Here is a 20,642-nt window from a genome sequence, read left to right on the forward strand (position 1 = left end):
CTCATAACATATGTTAAAATATCCCATTTAGCAGGCAGTGTTATTACACAACAGTTCTTGAGTAACAACAGTATACTTAATGTAACTAATGACTAGAAATTATATCCATGATGCAGGGTAGGCGGGGAGTCAATGAATACTCTCTGATAATCTTTACATTTGCTTTTGCTAAGTTTTTGGTAAGGTTAAATTAATATACTTAATGTTACTTAAATAGTTACTTCCAGTATTTTAATTTTGTATATAATTCATATGGTTCTAAAATTCATAAGACTCACCAAATTCCATATGTTCTATTTTGGTATCCTTGATGCCCAAATCAGGACAGAGGCCTGCCAATAATTATAGTCACAATTCTCCCTTGTCAAGAATATGTGGTGTTTCCATTCTGCAGTGCCATAGGAAGACGCTGACAAGTGCCCACGACACAGCTAGGGACCTCCCTAAGAGGAAGCCAGGGGGAGATTTCTAATGCAGTATATAACCTTGGTGCTTTAGTACCTTCTCTTAACTAATGGTTCCCCAACATATTTTGGGGGAGAAAAATGGCAGATATGAGTAAGCTTTCTATTTATATAGAAGCACAGGGCTTGATAGAATTCCAAGAAATATCTGTACCCCCCTTTAAAACCAATCTGACTCCTAAAAAGATGAGATTCTTTCATGCATTTCAAGTTCTAAGAAGAGGATTCCATAGAATTCTTCCACAGAACAGTCCAGTGTGATTCCCCCCTAGGCAGCTTGGCCGTCCCACTGGCCCAGGCTTGCCTGCCAGGCTGTATAGCATGTCACTTCCTCATTGTTTCATGTAGATGAAAGACTGGCAGATGGAGGCCTGTTGGACTTTCTTACAGCACGAAGGTTGGAAAAGGCTCCAGGGGCTCCAGCAGCAGGTGTTTCTTTCCCTGAAGAGATTTGAATGTAAACTGTTTGTACCTAGAATTCCTGTCTTGGGTTATTATTTCTTTGTCTATAAGTGGACTTTCTTATTATTGAATTTTAGTGGCTAGGACAACCAAACCAGCAATAACACCATTCATTCCCATTGCCCTTGAACACTTACTTATTAGGCTGTATTGATATTAAGGATGAGCAAAATACTTAAAGCGCCTTTAGTTTTGTGGAGTCATTTCTCACCATCTCTGAACTCTTGGTGCAGGAAGCAGCAGGACATCCAAGATGAAAGTTTTTTTTGTTTTGTTTTGTTTTTTAAAGATTTTTTATTGGGGAATTGGGGGGATGGGAACAGTGCTGGGGAATTGGGGGAAGGGGAACAGACAAGGTTGTTGCGTTTTTGTTCTTCAGTCTAGTTGTGGAGGACGTTGCTTCACTGGCCCAAGTTGGCACCATCGTTGCACTCTTCCCAGGTGAGGCAGATCAGTTGCCGGCTTCTGGACAGCTGCTCACTGTGGCTGCTGGCCGCTCACGCTGGCTGCTGGCTACACACGGTAGCCCATGGCAGCCCAGTGCAGCAGGGGCTGCAGCCCATGCCATCACCGGCGACTCACGGCAGCCCAGCTCTAGGTTGAGCTGTTGTTCAGCATCTTAGCTGTGGAGGGCAGTGTCACTGGCCCTCATATGTGGGATCCGAACCGGGGCTCTCTGGTGTCCCAAACGAGTTCTTAACCATCGCGCCACTCGGCCGGCCCCCAAGATGAAAGTTTAATAATCACTTGAGTAAATTAGCCATCCCAAGGTGCAACGACGAGGTTGAATTGCCTTCCAGTCTCACCACATGGCCTTGATGGACCTAACAAATTTACCTCTTTTTCCTCCCCTGTGAAGTGTGAAGAGTGTTGAGGATTAGATGACTTCTAAGGGTTTTTCTAGCTAGAGCTAGAAAATTATGTGATTCGCTAATTATTTGACCCAGAATCAAGCATCCCACCAAAATCATTCAACTTGGGTATTGGGTACAAGCAGAGGTAGACTTACCTTGAAGTTAATAAAGTTAATGAAGATTAATCTTTAGGGTTATTATTTTGCAGGGGCCCCAGTCCAAAGCCCTGGACCTAGTTTTGTCTCAATAATTTGGCATTTTTGTCTCGAAGAGCTTCTCCCAAATTATATAAGCCTGAGGCCTCCCAAAACCTGGGTCCATATCTGGGTTACTAGAATATACAAGACAAACTTTGAGGTAATTTGAAGGCTTTTCCAAGCATTCTTTCCAGTTGAGTTGGTGAATAGCAAATCACTATGAAGAGCATTAAGACTCCTTTTAAAAATATATCACCTCTCCATAAATTTGTTGGAATCTAGTTAATTGTAGATAGACATTCAATATATGTTTTCACAAGTCACTTGGAATTAGAGGAATCAGACTATTTGAAAGACATGTATCTCAGAATTCAGCAGTGTCAGTGTAAGAAGATATTTGGGTAGATGCCTTGTACAAAAATGTATACTTTCACTTATTCACCAAATATTTTTTAACACTTGAAACTTGCAGGGTGCTGGGATGATGGAAAACTAAAGTCAGGAAACTTATTCAGGTGCAAGTCCAAAGCTTTGTGAATGTAAGCAGTTACCCAGAGAAATACCTTGAGTTAGAGTATCCACAAAGATGTATGTGGTATTACAATAGGCATGATGGAATGGAACACTTCTCAGCTTTTATACACTAGATGGCACTGTGGGTGCAGAGGAACACTCTAAATTGGTTCTTTTGTTACTTAAATCTGTTGCAAAAATTATGTAGTTGAGAAAACAACACTGTGTTATGAAATGTATAATTTTGTGGGGAACTATAGAATGCATTCTTAATTACTTTGAGATTCAACATGTGTCCTCATTTGGTTAGACTGCTCAGACATGTATATATATAGACTCCCCTTTTAGAAGAAACTGATCATGCCCCAATTTTCTAATAATCGCAGAGTTCTCCCTACCATTCCTATAGTTCTTTCCCTGAAATGAAGGTACCAATCAGTGGTATGTTTCATGTAACAGTTAGCAGTGATAGGGTCTACTGCGATTCTGCCTACATCCAAGATTGGAACTTTCCTCTTTATTACCAAAGCTGCCTTTTAATTGCCACAAAGATAGCAATAGGAGAGGATCGTGAGACACTTCCCTTTCAGCTGTCTGGCTGCCCCCTTTCACTGAGCCAGTGAGAAATATTTGATGGCATTCTCTTTGCCAATATGTCTTCTGTGAGCAGTTTCTGTTAGGATGGAACAGTACTCTTTAGGGGATTATGCTTGAGGGGGTTTCACACACAGGATGTTAGGAAGTCTAAGGAAATATGAAAGTTAAAAATGTTTTCAAATTAGAGTTAGAAATAGCCTCAAACTCTTAACCTTTTGAACAATCAGTAAAAAAATAGTCCCTCAATTTTAAAAGTTAGGTTGCCTTGGATGACAAATTGATGCACATTTTCAATTATAGAGGTGTGCACTAAATCTGTATTCTTCTATCTATTAGAACTTTGACAATGGAAAAGGAAATCTTTGCTCCTCTGGAATTCCTTTCAGTCACAAATAGCAATATGTATGGATACTCAGACTTGGGGAAGAAGTTGAAATTAAATTCCATGGGTTGTATTGTTTTGTTGCTTTGTTTTGTTTTGTCTTGGGAAAGATTCTGGTGTCTGCTTTGCCATTTTTTGTGGGACAAACACAAGTGATTTGAATCTATCGGGTCAGTGTGTTATTTGCTGTGGAGAGCACACTTGCTTCTCAGAGATTGTACAGCCTCATAGATGAGTACCTAAAAGCCCATAGGCTGTTACAAGTGTGTCCCCAGCTCTCTCTCCATCTCTCCTTCCTCACAGTTGATAAGTAAATAAAGAAAACCAACAGTATTCACCACTTAACACTCCTTTTGAGAGAGTAGGCTATGGCTATTTAAAAAGTTGCATTTGTTTGTTTGGTTTTGGTTTTATTTTCATTTTTTTGCTTCATCACATTTTAGTACAATTGCAGCCTCTTCTTGGGCAGAGCAATCTGGAGCAGTGATTGGTGACAAAAAGTTTTGTTTTTGTTTTTTAACTAGATAGTGAAGTGCCATGGCCTCGAGTTGAGCTGGAGGAAAGGGAGGGGGCTTAAAACATGGCCACTGGAGGAGAGGACAGTGGATAGGGATGATAAAGGCAAAAGAGTCAGGAGTCAGGAATTTGATTAGTGAGTGTTGACTGAAGATAGGAAAGGGCTAAATTACAGGTTAAAATATGGAATGGGTGTCATAAAGTTCTAAGTTTGAATTTTCATATCATTGGAAAAATCAGAGACAAACAAAAAATACCCAGAAATGGGATGTGATGACAAAAGATAAATGTTTACCTATTCGACATAGTTTCTTTTTTGTTCTTTTTTTTGAACCAATGATGGTTATTGAGTGAGTTCTGTGGTTTTTGTAAACATGATTGAAACCTACTCTCACAGGATTTTGCTGTGTTTTGTTTGAAAGAGTTTAAAATAGTCTACAAAGATCTCCATGTTCATCTTGAAAACATAACAAACTTTTCAAAACAGCCATAATCAGGACAAAAAAATATTGATGTTTCATTTGCCTTTGTTTTGTTCTAGAGAACTTTACCTCGATTTCATGCAAGGCTCCACCTCCTCCAAAAATAGAAAGGAAATTTCCACCTTACACCGGCTTTGGTTCTGAAGAGGATTCTCTCTGCTCTTGTATAAGCCTCCTGCCCAAATGTCCTCGTCAGAATAACATCAGGAAATTCTTGGAAAAAGACAGGTGCTTGAGGGAACCATGATTTTGATCTAATCTTTCCCAGATGTGTTCGAGATTTATACTATAGTCCTCCAGACAAAATAGATGACACTCAGCTCATCTAATTTCAAGTCCAGGGACATGTTGTTACAGCTTTTAAATGAAGTTGTTTAGCATGCAAGTATTAACAGGTTTTTACTTGAGTGGTTATTTTATTTAGTTTATTTTTCCCAGTTTTACTGAGATATAATTGACTTATATAACATTGCATAAGTTTAAGGTGTACAATATAATGATTTGACATATGTACATATTGAAAAATGATCACCACAATAAGATTAATTAACATCCATCACCTCACATAGTTACAGTTTTTTTCCTTGTGATGAAAACTTTTAAGATTTACTCGCTTTGCAATTTTTAAATATATGACACGTATTGTTGACTATACCATCATGTTGTACATAACATCCTTGAATTTATTTATCTTATACCTGGAAGTTTGTGCCTTTTGATTACCTTCACCTAATTCTTCCAACTCCCACTCCCTGCCTCTGGCGACCACCAATCTGATGTCTATTTTTATAAGTTTGGTTTTTTTAGATTCCATATACAAGTGAGATCATACAATATTAGTTTCTCTGTCTGACATACTCATTTAGCATAATGCCCTTAAGTTTCATCCATGTTGTCACAAATGTAAGGATTTCTTTCTTTTTTTATGGCTGCATAACATTCCGTTGTGTATATATTCACCACATTCTCTTTATCCATTCATCTGTCAGTGGATACTTAGGTTGTTTCCATGTCTTGGCTATTGCAAATAATGCTGCTATGAACATGGGGGTGCAGGTATCTCTTTGTGACAATGATTTCATTTCCTTCAAATGTATACCCAGAAATGCGATTGCTGGATCATAAGTTAGTTCTGTTTTTTATAGGAACCTCCATATTGTTTTCCATAGTGCTTGCACCAATTTACATTCCCAGCAGTGCACAGGGATGCCCTTTACTCCACATCTCTGCCATTGAATGGTTATTTTAATAATAAGTGTCATATGGAAGCACCTAAAGTCATATAGTTAGTGGGATTGCCAAGATGTCCATATATATACACACACACACACACACATACGTACATACATACATATATCCTCAAGATGGTCCCTGGGAAATGGTGTAGAGTAAGGGTCAGCAAACTTTCTCTTAAAGGATCAGATAGTAAATATTTTTGGCTTTGCAAGCCATATGGCCTGTGTAACAACTGCTCAACTCTGTTGTTGTAGTGTGAAAGTAGCCACAGATCGTCCATAAACAAATGTGTGACTGTGTTCCAATAAACTTTGTTTATGGACACTGACATTTGAATTTCATATAATTTTTATTATCACAAAATATTCTTCTGATATTTTTTCAATGATTTAAAAATGGAAAAGCCATTCTTAGCTCACAGGCCATACAAAAATAGGTGGCCTGCTGTATTTGGCCCATAGGCTGTAGTTTGCCTACTCCTGGTATTAGAGGCTTCAGTGCTTTATAAGTGTTTTTCAGAATATTATTTGGCCCTTAATGTGGTTTGTTTGTTTATTTGTTTGTTTGTTTTTAAAGATTTTATTGGGGAATTGGGGAGGGGCACAGTGTTGGAGAATTGGGGAAGGGGAACAGCCAAGTTGTCCTTCAATCTTAGTTGTGGAGGGTGCAAGCTCAGATCCAAGTCCAGTCGCCGCTTTCAATCTATTGGGTTGTCAGAAAAGTCATGATGTATTTTTTCTATGTTTTTCATTGCAAAAATGCGTCATGACTTTTCCGACAACCCAATAGTTGTGGGGGCGGGGGGGGGGCGCAGCCCACCATCCCATACGAGAGTCGAACCGGCAACCTTGTTGCACACTGAGCCATCCAACTGCCCATTGGCAGCTTGCCACTGCTCAGCTCAAGGTGCCATGTTCATTCTTAGTTGTGGGGAGGCGCAGCCCACCATCCCACACGGGTGTCGAACTGGCAACCTTGCTGCTAAGAGCATGTGCTCTCACCAGCTCAGTGGCAGCTCAGCTCAGGCAAAGCTCACTGGCCCATGTGGGAATTGAACTGGCGACCCTGTTGCTCAGAGCTCGTGCTCTTAACCAACTGAGCCACTCATCCAGTCCCTGTTGTTTTTTTTCAATTACCGTTGATATACAATATTATATTAGTTTCAGGTGTACAACATAGTGATTAGACATTTATACAACTTACAAAGTGATCTATCTGATACCATACACAGTTATTACAATACTATTGACTATATTCCCTATGCTGTACTTTACATCCCCATGACTATTTTTATAACTGACAATTTGTACTTCTTAATCCCTTTTCTTTTTTCACCCATCCCGCCAACCCCCCTCCCAGCTGGCGACCATCAAAAGGTTCTCTGTATCTATGAGTGTTTCTGTTGCAATTAATGTGGCTTTAATTTGAGAAGTTTAGTTGAGTTCAGTAACCATAGATTGCTAACATGGCTGAATATAATTTCAAAAGATGGACTTTCAAAAGTATTCCTAATATACCGGAGGTGCCAAAAAAAATGTACAGCACCCTCTATATATGAGGAAAAATCTGCCACTGAGTCATGTATAGAATGTGGTCACTGCCCATGGCTACTTTTTGCTTTTTCAAGGCGAGTAGGCCCTGGGGAAAGAAGTCAGGGGATTGTGGGGATGGGGGGTGGCAGCGGTAAGTGGTGGAAAAATGTTACAGATGCTTAAATAGCATGCATGCTAAACCATTGAAGTCCTGTGTGAGGGAAATAAAGGGTCAGGAGAACCCATGGAGAAAAGTGATAAAGGGAACATGTAGTCAGACCAGGAGAAGGAGAAGAAGAAAGCATTTTGAATTTGATAACATTTAATGGGGTGAAATGCTGTTATAGAACATTTTGAAGTAGAACCACAGCTTTGCTATAACTGTAAAAATGGTAAAAATATACAGGTTGTATAGAATGTCTAAAAGGCTGCCTTTGCCATGACATGATGTCATTTGTCTTTCAAGAAATAATTTTGTATTTTTAAGGACTTTTTAGAGTTTTAGATTTTCAGTTTTAACATCAATGCTACTGAAAAACGTGACACCCACATTTGTTAGAAATGCTAATTCTTGTGCCACACCCCAGACCTACTGAGACAGAAACCCTGGGGGTGGGGGCTGGTACTTTGTTTAATTAGACCTCCAGGGTTTCTGATGTGCACCCTGGGTTTGAGAACCACTAATTTGAATCACATAAGAGGGACACCAACTCACACTCCATCATCCTCTCTTATGGATAGCAGTGTTTACAGTGAGGTTCCAGGGCAGAATTTTTGATAGATACTTTTTACTAACTGCTGTTTTTCAGGGCAGGAACCCGAAGGAGGCGGGCAGAAAGAATGTTCCTATTGTAAAAGGAGAGGGAATTTTTCTTATAAGTAAACAAAATGAAACATGATCTAGGGTGTTGCTTCTAGAACCTGGGGGAAAGCAGTTCCTTGTGGGTAGTTACCTTAGTCTGCCCTTCTGTCTATACCACATCAACTTGCCCACAGAGCACTGACTGGAGACAGCATTCCACGTTCTTGTCATGCTGTCGTGACTAGAGGATGGTGGTACAGGCACAGATGTCTTTAATTTCGTTTCTTTCTGTCCACTCCTCGTTCTGTGTCAGGAATACACTTCCCTCAAGCTCCTTCCACACAGTGACCTTGTTTCCATAGTAACCAGTACGTTCAGCTGGAGACTTATACATGACTTTGAATAACCCAAGGATTTAACTGTGAGAACCTAAGGAAGATGATCTCACAAAGCATACACAGAACAGTTTCTTAATGCAAATAAAGAAACTGTGACTTGATATGTGCACTTGTACATGACATATATTGGTTAAATGTATTGCTATAAAAAATTTACTGGATGCTAATTGTTGTATGAGGTTAATGGTGATCTACTATGAGTAGTTGGAGAAAATAGTTTCAAATTAAAACATATGAGGTTTTTGAGGGAATGAAGACCTTTATTGTCTGGGTAAAAATTCACTGTGGTGGCCTGCTGGGCAGATTGTCTAGTCTGACTTGGGAGAATCAGAATAATGTCTTTCTTGCTGCATCAGGCTGAATTAGTTCCTTTGTTCTCTGTGTGCCCACATGCTTTGCTGATCACACCTCTAATAATAACAGTATTACTACTAATAAAAAGCAATTTGTGGTTATGATGTGATAACTACTTTACAGTACTTAATCTCAATTAATTCTCAAAGCAACTTCATAAAGTAGATAATATTATTGTACCCATTCTTCCCATGAGGAAACTGAAGCTCAGAGAGACTATACAATTTACCCAAGCTCACGTAGCTGGTATTTAGTTGAACTAGAATTTGAATCTACAGAAGTCTGACTTCTGGAGTTCACTTTTCTTGCCACAGAACCTGTACTTATCACAGTGTATGGCAATTACCTGTGTATGTAATTGTGCTCTCCCTCCTTGAGGGTAGGGACTAACTTCATTGCTTCCATCAGAGTTAGAATAGTGCTTGCTACATACTTGGGGCTCCATAAATATTTGTCCAATAAGAGAAGGAATGCATGAATAAGTGAGTAAATAGAATCAATATTCACCCTTCTAGTTCTTAATGATGGATAGAAGAGATAGGATAGAAGAGAATAGCCTACCAGGAAGGCTATTATCCCAGACTTGTGCTATTCATAACCATATAGCATCCAAAATTCATGGTTTAACCTTAACCTCTGACTTGTTTCAGATAGTCTATGTGCTGGCACCGTCAATCATTTTTTGCTCTTTAAACAATTTTCCCCGCAATAAAAATAAGCCTTCAAATCTCCCCCAACCACAAGACTATAGCTTTAGCTGTTTTTGAGATTTTTGGTAGGTATGTAGCCCTGGGCGAGCCATTCATTTTCTTAGTCAACAGACATTTACTGAGTACCACTATGTGCCAAGCATGGATCTAAGAGCTTGAGACACATCAGTGAACAAAACAGACACAAAGCCCTACCTTCGTAGAACTTACATTCTAGTTGGGGGAGGCAGAAAATAAATAGTAAAGATAATACATAGGTACATTCTGTAGTATATGGAAGGTATTAAGTACCATGGAAAAAATAAAGAAGATAGTAAGTTGCTATGAAAAGAATAAAGAGGAACTGGGAGTGTGGGATTGAGAGGAACCGCCATTTCATTTTTTAATGGTGTGGTCTGGATGGACCTTACTGAGGAGAGGGAACATGTTTTGGCAGAAGGACACTTGGTGTAAAGGGCCTGGAGCAAGGAGCAGGTTTGGGATGTGCAAGGAACAGCCAGGAGGCTGACACCGATGGAATAGATGAGTAAAGGGCAGAGTAGAGAGATTAAGAGAGGTAATGGGGGATCAGATAACACAGGGCCTTGTAGACCACTGTAAGGATTCTTTTGACTTTGAATGATAAGGGGAGCCAATGGGAGACCTGAACAGAGGAGTGACTTGATCTGATTTACATATTAAAAGAATCACTCCAGATGTCTTGTTCTGAGTAGACTGTACGAGGGCAATGGTGGAAGTAAAGCCGAGGTAAGAGGCTACTACAATAGTCCAAGAGAAACATTATGATGGCTTGGATCTGGGTGTGTGCCATGGAAGTGATGAGAAATAGTGGATTCTGGAAATATTTTTGAAGGTCGAACCAATAGGATTTCCTGACAGATTGGGTATGAATTGCAAAAGAATAGAGGAGTAAAGGATGAATCTCCAAGTTTTGGCCTGGGCAACTAGAAAGATGGAGTTGCCATCTACTGAGATGGGAAAGACTGTAGGTAGAGTAGGTTTGGGGCAAGAGCAGTTCAGTTTTGGAACAAATTAAGTTTGTGATGTCTATTAGATAACAAGTGGAGATACTGAGTTCGTCAGTTGGAAATATGACTTTGGGGTTTGGGAGAGGTCTACACTACAGGTAGAAATTTGGAAGTCATCAACATGTAGATGGTATTTAAAGCCTTGAGACTAGGAGAGATTGCCAAGGGAGTGAATAAACACAGAGAAGTGGATAACCAAGTTATTCCTTGTTATCCCTGGGACACCCCAAATAAAGAGGTTGAGGAAAAGAGGAGGAACCAGCAAAGGAAACTGAAAAGCAGCAAACAAGGAGGTAGGAGCAAAACCAAGAGAATGCAGGATCCTGGAATCCAAGTGAAGCAAGAGTGTCACAGAAGAAGGAATGATCATTTGCTGCTTGGTCAAGTTAGACACAAAAATGAACCACTGGCATTGGCGCTGTGGAGATCATTGTGGACCTTGACAAGAGCAGTTTAGGTAGTGCAAACCTGATGGAACTGGATTTAAAAGAGAATGTGAGAAGAATTCAAGACAGTGATTATGGATAACTCCAGGCTGTGTGTGGAAAAAGTTAAGACATAGCTGCTGGACCTAGGAATTTATCACTTGTTTTCAGACACTGGGAATAAACACACCAAAAAAACAGCCAAGAATACAAGTCTATACAATGCTAAATTGGGCGCCACAGCTTATAGTCTGTGCAGGAGGTGTGAGTAGGTGGTCAGCTGGAAGGGCAGCCATGGTCAAGGAGAGCTCTACTGATTGGGCCCAAATGGGTGGACAGGACCCTGGGTAGCACAAGAAAGGATGAGGGTGTGCCCTGGGGGAGGGGATGACACCAAGTGAAAGGTCTAGAAGCAGAAATGAGCACAGAATGGAACGGTCAATGAAGTGGCTTCTGTGACTTGAGTAGAAGAGTAAGTTATAGGTAGTCATGACAAATGTGTGTGTGTTTGAACCTTGACTCTCAGTGGCCTAGAAAGCCAGATTGAACAGAATAAATGGCATAATAGGAAGCAGGGAAAATGCCAAAGTTTTTAGAGTACTAGGAGTATTGTGATAAAGAATATTTAGAGAAGTTTGATAAATTAGCTTAATAGTCAAGGAAATATCTGCAGATACTTGCAATGTTTTTCGAAGTGTGCACTAAGGACCACTTCATCAGAATCTCTTGGGGGAGCTTTTTAAAAGTGCAGGTTTCTGGAGATATAAGCTAACTAGTGAATCCATATCTCTGGGGGTGGGACTCTGTGTTCTATATATTTAACAAGCTCCCCAGGTGACTTTTATACATGACAAAGTTTATGAACTGCTGGTCTGAATATTTTGTTTGAGCAGATTATGCTCCTGATTGATGAGCTCTCCAGAACACTAGAATTAGGTGAAAAAATGGCATATTAAACATGAGAAATCCACACTTAACATATACACTTATAAATTTATGTAAGTTTAGTTTACAGGAGCATTCATTTGTCCTGACATTTGACCTCATTCAGTTGTTTCAGTGATAATTCAGGCATCTGTAAAAGTTATGGATCTGTCATGAGAGAAGGTTACCAAATCTTTTCGTTACTTGTAAATGCAATTATGTACCAGAGAAGATGGTTGACAAGGTATAGCTGCACCCTGCACTGTATGAGGTCTGTCTAAAGCCTGGGAAAACAGGAACTAAGAAAACAGAGCTATGGAGATCTGGCTGTTTTGCCCAGACTGCCCTGGGGCTAGCCTTCTAAATTGCTACTTTTCATCTCACATGAGGCCTCAAACTGGGAATCTTGGCGCCATGCTTTTTCAGTCCTGCTCCCTTGGACAATCTGAGAAAGGGGCAGAGAAAAACACTTTCTGCCTCTGCAAATTGGAAATGTTCTTTGTTTTTGCTTTTCTGTTTTTGTTTTAAATCACTGTGACCACAAGGAAAGAATGAATTTTAGCATAGGAGAATTTGAAAGCAAGGACCTCACTTCTTAGAGTTGTGACAAGGAAGTGACGAAGTACATGGTTTATTTTACTCTATGCCTCCTTGGGGTACTGATTTTGATTATCAAAGGCCTCTGCAAAGGTTTAGGATTTGTTACATAGTTCACATTTCACCAGCTGATATCCACAGACATGCTTCTGCTGACAGACCATAAATTAATTTCTTCAATGACAAGGCAATCAGCTTTGGAACTTTTGATTCTAGACTTTGATCCCATCTTCAGTCTACTAGATTATTCTATTCATGCATAGAATTCTAAATGCAAATTTCAATCTATATGGATCTTATAACAACTTTCTACAAACTTTTACTGAGTACTTAAAATGTAAAAAGTGTTATATTAGACAACGGTTAGTGAGATCCAGTCCTAGCCCTCAGAAAACAGACTTATAATGGCTGCTTACAATATGGATGATTAGTGAAATAATATTTAATATAGCATTTGAAAGGGGAAAGCTGATTATTTCCTTGACGGGAGTTGGGGAACACTGGAGAGCTGGGGGAATGACTCAGGAAGGAGAGGATGTGGGGCTAGAAGAAAAGAAATGGGCATGAGAAAATGGGAGGTGGCTCCATGTACCCGTGGAGCACACCTGCTGGCATGCTCATGCTCGGGCACTGAGGGCTAGGTGCTGTTCTTTTTGCTGACATGATTGTTGTGATTGTTGATTAGCTTCGGGAGTAAGGAACAACCGTTTAATGCAGCTGGTTTGAGTAGTGTGTTTATGACATTTATTTTGGGTACATTTTCCCAATGTGTTACCCTGGACATCTAAAGAATAAGTGATATTTTAATACATCAATAAAATTCATCTGCATATAGATTTTAAAGCCTTAGTAAGAAGATAGTTGAACTTTTTCAACTTCAGAGAGTTTATCCTACTATCTTAAAACCATAGCACACCTGGGGGATGGGGAGATGGGTGAAATGGGTGAAGGAGGGGGTCAAAAGGTACAAACTTCCAGTTATAAGTAAGTCTGAAGGATGTAATGTACGGCATGGTGACTATGGGTAACAATACTGTATTGATTTTTTGAAAGTTGCTAAGAGTAGATCTTAAAAGTTTTCATCACAGGAAAACAGTTTTGTTAACTGTGGTGACAGGTGTTAACTAGACTTATTGTAGTGATAATTGTGCAATATATGCATATGCAAATATTGAATCATTATCTTGTACATCTAAAACTAATATAACATTATATGTCAATTATACCTAAATTTAAAAAAATCCATAGCACACCTTTTGCAGATTTTATTTTACATACATAATGTGTAGAAGATTGCTTGTATAATGCTGTAACCCTCATTTCTTCTCCGTTTAGCTATGGCGACGAAAGCAATATACTCCGGTTCTTAGCAAAACTAATCACAAGCCAATATGCCAGCTTGGACAGGCTGTTTATTATTTCATATTTTCTCAGTGATGACACGATTTCGGTGTTTGAGCCCACAGATAAGAATTCAGGTAAGAGACATACCTCTCATAGCAATTTCCTCAGAACAATTAACTGTCTCTTCATTTTGAAAATTAGGGAGTATGATCTGATTTTATAGCCTAGATCAGGGGTCGGCAAGCAGTGGCTCGCAAGCCACATGTGGCTCTTTGGGTACGTACCTGTGACTCTGAAGTAAAATTGAAAATGAAAATGGAAGTTATAGTTTCATTTATAAAAATTTTAAAGGATATTATTCACATAATGGTGACTTCATTTAGTTTTATAGGTCTCCCAAAACTTTGAGGGACGGGATTGGCTCTTTCATCTGAAAAGTTTGCCGACCCCTGGCCTAGATGACCTAAGATAGTCGCTTTCACTTTTTTAACCACTAAAGTTTATTTTACAAAGATGTCTAAATGGGGACCCAGACATAAAATGAAAAAAGTGGAACAGTTTTGGTTGGCTCAGGTCTGGGAGACTTGGGACACCTCCTTTTGGACATTATCCATCCTTCTGTGGCCTCAGGCACCTCTATGGAATCCAAGGGCTTCAAAATCATGGGCTGGCTACCATCAATTGCACTTACAGCCAACAAGACAAGAGGGAATCTGTGTTCTTGATAGTATTGCTTACAAAATTTTTTCTTAACTAAATGACAAGAACCCCAGATTAACAAATTTAATCTTCAGAGTCCATCTTCCTTTGACTCTTTTGTCTGTTGAGGCTGTTGCCAAGTTTCCAGCACCCAGGCCCATGGAGTGCCCTCTACAGTGTGCTGATACCATGGCCCTTGCTGAGGAGAGCCATTGATTTTGACTTACCAAATTATGGAACTGCAGGGCTGTGTTCTTTGTCCCAACATGTTTAAAACTTTTGTTTGTGCTGAAGACACATGTTTGGGAAGAATAATCAGTGGTGTGCTGGTTGCTGGTTAACTGGCTCTCTGAAAAAAATTTAAAGGCCCTAATTTGTACCATTTGCCAATTTCTGTGGTGTAAATACCCCAGCCATGCCAATTTCAATTTCAAGCAACCAACAGTTTAACCACTGGCTTGCAAAATCCCTGAAAATTGAACAGTCAGCCCTTATGAGCTGGTATGAGTCACTCAGCTAATGAATAATGAATAATTTGTGTAATTAAATCAGGCTCCACAGTGATTTGAATAATGGATCAAATCTTAAAATATGAAACAAATAGGGATGAATATCAAGTCATGCCCTTAAAGGTCAAAAAATCAACTCTATACATCTAGAATTGGGAAGCTATAACCAATCCAGTTGCAGCATGTGTAAAACAGAAAGAGCACTGGTAGTTAACTACGTGCCTACTAGTAATAATAGCAGCCATGATTGAATACCTACTGTTATCCTTACATGAACTTTATGAGGTTAAGCTGTTGTTAGTCCAGGTCCTCTAAGAAGCAAACCCCAGGATGGGCTTAAATGTGCAAGAGATTTATTAGGGGAAATGCTTGTGAGGGAAAATGTGGAAGGAGCCGGAAGATGCCAGGAGAGCTGTCAGACTGCAGTGTATGCCTGACTCTTGCAAAGGATGGAGGGAAGACAGAAAGGGAGAGGTCTTAGACTGCAGGGAAATTCTAAGAAAGTTTCAGCAAGGCTGGCCTGGAATCCTAGAGCCAAAGTCAGTAGTTGGAGGAGCTCCCATACTGCAAAAATGGACCTGCCTTGGTATCCCTGCCTTGCTTAGTCATTTGTTGGCAGTAGCCTGTGGGATGCATGACCTTGGCAGAAACTTGGGGATAGATTTCAGAATATAGCAGCTGGGGCCTTACATCACCTGTGTTCCCCACAGTAGGTGATCTGAGAGGTACATTTTCATAGCCCCCACAAATTTTATTCTCATTTTACGAATGAGAATTCAGAGAGGTACAGAGATTAAATAACTCCTAAAGATCACCGAGCAAGTGACACAGGCAGGATGGACTCCAGCTCTATTTGGCTCCAAAGCCTAGTCTTTCCAATACTTGTGGTTTCTGAATATGGTAGGAAGAGTGTGATGAAGCTGACCCTACAAGCTCATCTGGTCTCAGGTTGTAGTCATAGGTCTGAAGATTTCGGTTCACTATCAGAAGATACTGGAGTCCACATGTTCAACTCTGCTCACTGCTTCCCAAGACGTCAAAAACCAAATAATGCCCAGAAGAGAGCAGATGAAATGGTGAGAATTCTGGAAAGCAAGAAATATGAGGCATTGCTAAAAGAAGCAAAGATATTTTACCTATAGAAAAAAAGAATTAAGGGGATTCCCATTGTTAGCCTCCAACAATTAAGTAAGCTCCTTTCCAGAAGTGGGGCATCTTACACTTAATCTGCATGCCAGAATAAGTGTAAGACATCATCTGGCACGCATGCGTGGAAATAAACTCAAGTGAGGAATTTTCTACCTGGTACTGTTCAAACATGCTCTAAAGATGAGTATTTTCCTGATGTCCCAGTTCCCAGTATGCTGCTGGACATATAGCAGGTACTTGCTAAATGTTTATTCAAGTGTTTGGATTGGGAAAGGGAGTAGTGAGAGGAAAGAAAAAGCTGGAATGCCATACCACTTTTTTCTTTGCACACTCACCTAGGAAGTCTCATTTCTTCACCCATTGTCTCATTCTTCCCTTTAGTCTGAGAATAATAGGCAATATGAGTTCATGGCTAAATTGTATGGTCTGTTTTTGACAAAGAAGTAACTCTAAAGGCAAGTTATATGGTTCTTTTAAGAATACAGGCTACTCATTAACTTTTTTCTTTTTCTATAGGGAATGCTGGTGGGAAGTTTTTTTTATTATTGGTTTCAGGTGCATGAAAACAACATAATGATTAGACATTTACACCCCTCACAAAGTGATAACCCCAACGAGTCTACTACCCCTCTGACATCGTATATAGCTGTTACAATAACATTGATTATATTCCCTATGCTGTACTTTACATCCCGTGACTATATATATTTTTAAATTATAGTTGACATTCAATATTATCTTATATTAGTTTCAGGTCTACAGAAGTTCCTTAAAAGAATGCGTGTTAAGAAGCATGGACAAAAAGTCTTTAAAAGTGAACCATCAGAATATATCAAGGTCCAGGACCTGTATATTGGAGCCCAAGTGATTGTGAATGGCTATATGTTTCTCTTACTCAGTGCTGATGAGTACACCTTACAATTCATGGAGAAAAATGCAGATGAGGTGAGCTTACTTTGTATAGTTCTTGTCTTGTCTCTCAGCACGCTGCAGTGTGTGTTTTTCTTTCTCTAGGCCTTTTCTTCTTCATCTTGCCACCCGTTTTACATTGTGCATTCACACATGTGGGCATGAATAATGGATCCGTGCAACTTGGCCACAGGTCCTGTCACAGAGGCCAGGTCCCGGTCTACTCTGTTTACACGCTAGGTCTTTCGCTGCCCAGCATTACGGATGCCAGGCACAGGCAGGAGGCAGGCCCAGAGTTGAATCAAGTTTCCTGGTTTTCTGCTGACACCAACAATGTTTTCAGAAAGAAATTCAGCAACTATAGGAAAGGAAGAAAATCTGGTGCCACACACTGTGCCGTCCCAGTTAATTGGCACAGGCCTACTGGGAAGGCCAAGACCTGAACAAACAGAAACCCCAAGGGAACCCAATAGTTGCTGGGGTTGCAACTTCCCATAACAGGAGCCACCTGAGGCCTAAATAAGAATTCAAGGACAAATTGGCAACAGTGAACTCAGAGTTTTTTCATTTGAAATAAGATGGCAGATGGGTTGTGTTACTAAAAGTACTATTATGGCAGTGCTGTTCAGTAAAAATCACATATTGATAAAAGCTTGATATGAAGTGTGGACTAGATTGGTATACAAACATGTATATTTGAGAGTCATTGCCTAATATTGAAAAATCTATCTAGAAACTATTTTAAAAATCTGGCTGTAGGAAATAATATTTATGTGCATAGATGATAGCTAGCTAGCTAGCTAGCTAGATAGATAGATAGATAGATAGAACGAGAACCAGCTCTGTTTTATTTATATATAAAATGCTCAGAGGTAAGTTGCTAAGATCAGTCTCTGTGTATACCACATCATCCGTGTCAGTTTGGGTCCTCTGAAAAGCGGGTGCCAAGACAGAATTAGATGTGTAAGAGATGTATTGGAAGAAACGCATATAAAGGACAAAGGCAAGAGGGAGCAGGAGTAGGTGGGGAGACAAAAGATGCAGGTCTGACCCCTGAGAAAGGAGAGGAAAGGGAGGAGGATGGGGTATGAAGAGCCTCAGATGCAGCTCTGAGAAAGTCGGCCAGGCCGATGGGGAGCCCAGAGCAAAGACTGCCCATCAGAGAAGTCCCGTGTCAGGCAGGATGGCCTAGCTCTGGTACTCCGGCCCTGTTGTCATTGGTCGGAACAGACTGGGGAGTGTGTGGCCTCGGTAGGAATGCTGCACTGATCCTGAAGGTACAGCAGCTGAGCACTGTCAGTGAACAGTGCTTTTCTCTGCGCAGTCTCTCTGACATTCCAGGACTGCCACATCATCTCTCATTTGCAGTGTTAGGAATTTGGGTTATTGTAAAACTGTGAACAGGTATCTCTTCAAAAGCACTGAATTCAGGTGAGAGGCTCAATAACAGGGTAGACACATTTCTGGAGACGAGTGGGCTTGTCCGTGAAACCTGACTCCACACTTAATATTTGAGACGCCTTAGGTGTAACTTTACTGAGCTTCACTTTCCTCATCTTTGAAATGGGAGTAGCAACAGTGCCTCATTTATAGATTTGCTGTGAAGATTAGATGAGATAATGTGTGTGAAGTGCTTGGCTCTATGTGGCCTATAGCAAGCTCAGTCATTGTCCAATTTACAATAGCCATTGTACATTAGGGCTTGATTTTCAAACACAGGGTCAGCCTATACCTTCATATAAAATACAGTTGACCCTTGAACAACATGGCGGTTAGGTGTGCTGACCCCTCTACACAGTAGAAAATCTGAGTATAACTTTTGACTCCTCTAGAACTTAACTACTAGTAGCCTACTGTTGACTGGAAGCCTTACTGATGAATAACAGAAACAGTCAGTAAACACATATTTTATATGTTATATGTATTATATACTGTATTCTTACAATAAAGTAAGCTAGAAAAAAGAAAATGTTATTAAGAAAATCATAAGGAAGAGAAAATACATTTACAGTATTTATTGAAAAAATTTACATATAAGTGGAGCCTTGCAATTCAAACCAGTGTTATTCAAGGGTCAACTACACACACACACACACACACACACACACACACACTTTTTGTTTTTTTATTTTTTAAATTTACTTTTCAATAACACTTGACATACAATAATGAATATATATATTTTAAGCTATAAAGGGCTTTTTTTCTTTCAGAAGGTAAAAGAAGGTTAGGACATTACCTGGTATCAGCATCCCAAGTGAAAACTGCATTATTTTAAAACTGCCCTTAACAAGGACATTCTAAGCAGCGAAAGATTAATATACTCTGAGGAGTCTTTTTCAAAAGAGCTAATAGATCCTATCATGGAAATAGATTAAAGGAAATGCAAAAAAAAAAGGGAAGGAATGGGGAGCTGCAGTAGATGCCAAACCCCCTGGTGGAAGAGAGGGAGCTTTATACTAAATTACCATCAGAGTTTTTTATTTTCATATATAGTGTTCTCATTTTTTAGCTCATAGCTGTAATTATTTACAACCCGATGCTTTATTGGGTTTAATAAAGAGTATTCTTGCTGAATGAAAAACCAAATCACAAAGAAGGAGACAGAAACAGGGAGCTGCCTGGAGAGTGAATGTAAGGGGATTGCAGTGTGTGTGTGTACCTTTGACACCAACCTTGCTCTGCTCAGTGTATCACAAGGTGGCCAACAAACAGTTCCAGGGGCCCACTCTAAAGATCTGGAGAAAATGGGAGTCCCCTCATCAAATTTTGAATCCCCATTCTGTCCATTAGTGTCTCCCAGCATACAGCACCAGTGTCTAAGAGTTAAAGGGAGGAAGCTGCTGTGGTGGAAGCAGGCATTGTTTTTTGATTCCTGTAGCCTGCTGTCCCTTAAGCTCATTTCTCTCAGATTTGGGCCTATGCTAATGTCACCCCTTGTCCTAAAGCCTCAACTGAAGAGATGCAAATTTAGTCTTGTCTTCTCTGAGTTGATCTCTATGGAAAGACATGCCCCGCTAACTTCAGATTCGCAGTGTGAAGTCTCTTTCCCGGCCATCAGAAAGATTGGGCTCCCTATGTTTCAGGCATTTTTAAATGTCTTTCCCTTCTTTTCCCCTTCCAGTTTCCTTTGAGCAAACTTGAACTTGTCCTAGAAAAGCTGAAAGAAAAACCATTAAATTCCAGAGACATCATGCTGGTATTTAGGGCTGCTGACCCTGGGGACACAAAGAAGATGGATTATAATACATTCAGGTAAGCCATATTCTGCTCGCAATAACCTGTTTTCCTCTCAAGATTGTTCAAATAGCAGAAAGAACAGTTTCCTCCCTAGTGCTTCCTAATTAATGCTCCATACTTTTTATTAGAAATTGGCACTTCTTTGGGTTTGTATTACTTTGTAGTCCAGTTTTGCCCACTTTTAGTAGATCTTATGTATTTGCTTAGTAAAGAAACTTATATGTGAGAACAGAGAGACAAAAGCATAGAAAGTCAATTGGTCACATTGCCTTGTGAATCACGGTGTTGAAGGATCAGGGGAATGTTGGGAAGGGTGCCT

At 39.9% G+C, this 20,642-nt stretch overlaps 1 protein-coding gene across 2 annotated transcripts in view; it reads left to right on the forward strand.

Annotated features, from left to right (window-relative positions):
- The window catches only part of EFHC2 (EF-hand domain containing 2), a 373,002-nt gene that overhangs the window by 252,373 nt on the left and 99,987 nt on the right, over nucleotides 1-20,642 (forward strand). For both annotated transcript variants that reach the window (XM_019649716.1, XM_019649708.1), the window contains exons 8-11: nucleotides 4,527-4,695; nucleotides 13,809-13,951; nucleotides 16,923-17,119; nucleotides 20,208-20,338. In XM_019649716.1, coding sequence (XP_019505261.1) covers nucleotides 4,527-4,695; nucleotides 13,809-13,951; nucleotides 16,923-17,119; nucleotides 20,208-20,338 — 640 coding nt within the window. The remainder of the gene's footprint in view (nucleotides 1-4,526; nucleotides 4,696-13,808; nucleotides 13,952-16,922; nucleotides 17,120-20,207; nucleotides 20,339-20,642) is intronic.

The sequence above is a fragment of the Hipposideros armiger genome, unplaced genomic scaffold (genome assembly GCF_001890085.2).
Source record: "Hipposideros armiger isolate ML-2016 unplaced genomic scaffold, ASM189008v1 scaffold_7, whole genome shotgun sequence".
Lineage (NCBI taxonomy): Eukaryota > Metazoa > Chordata > Mammalia > Chiroptera > Hipposideridae > Hipposideros > Hipposideros armiger.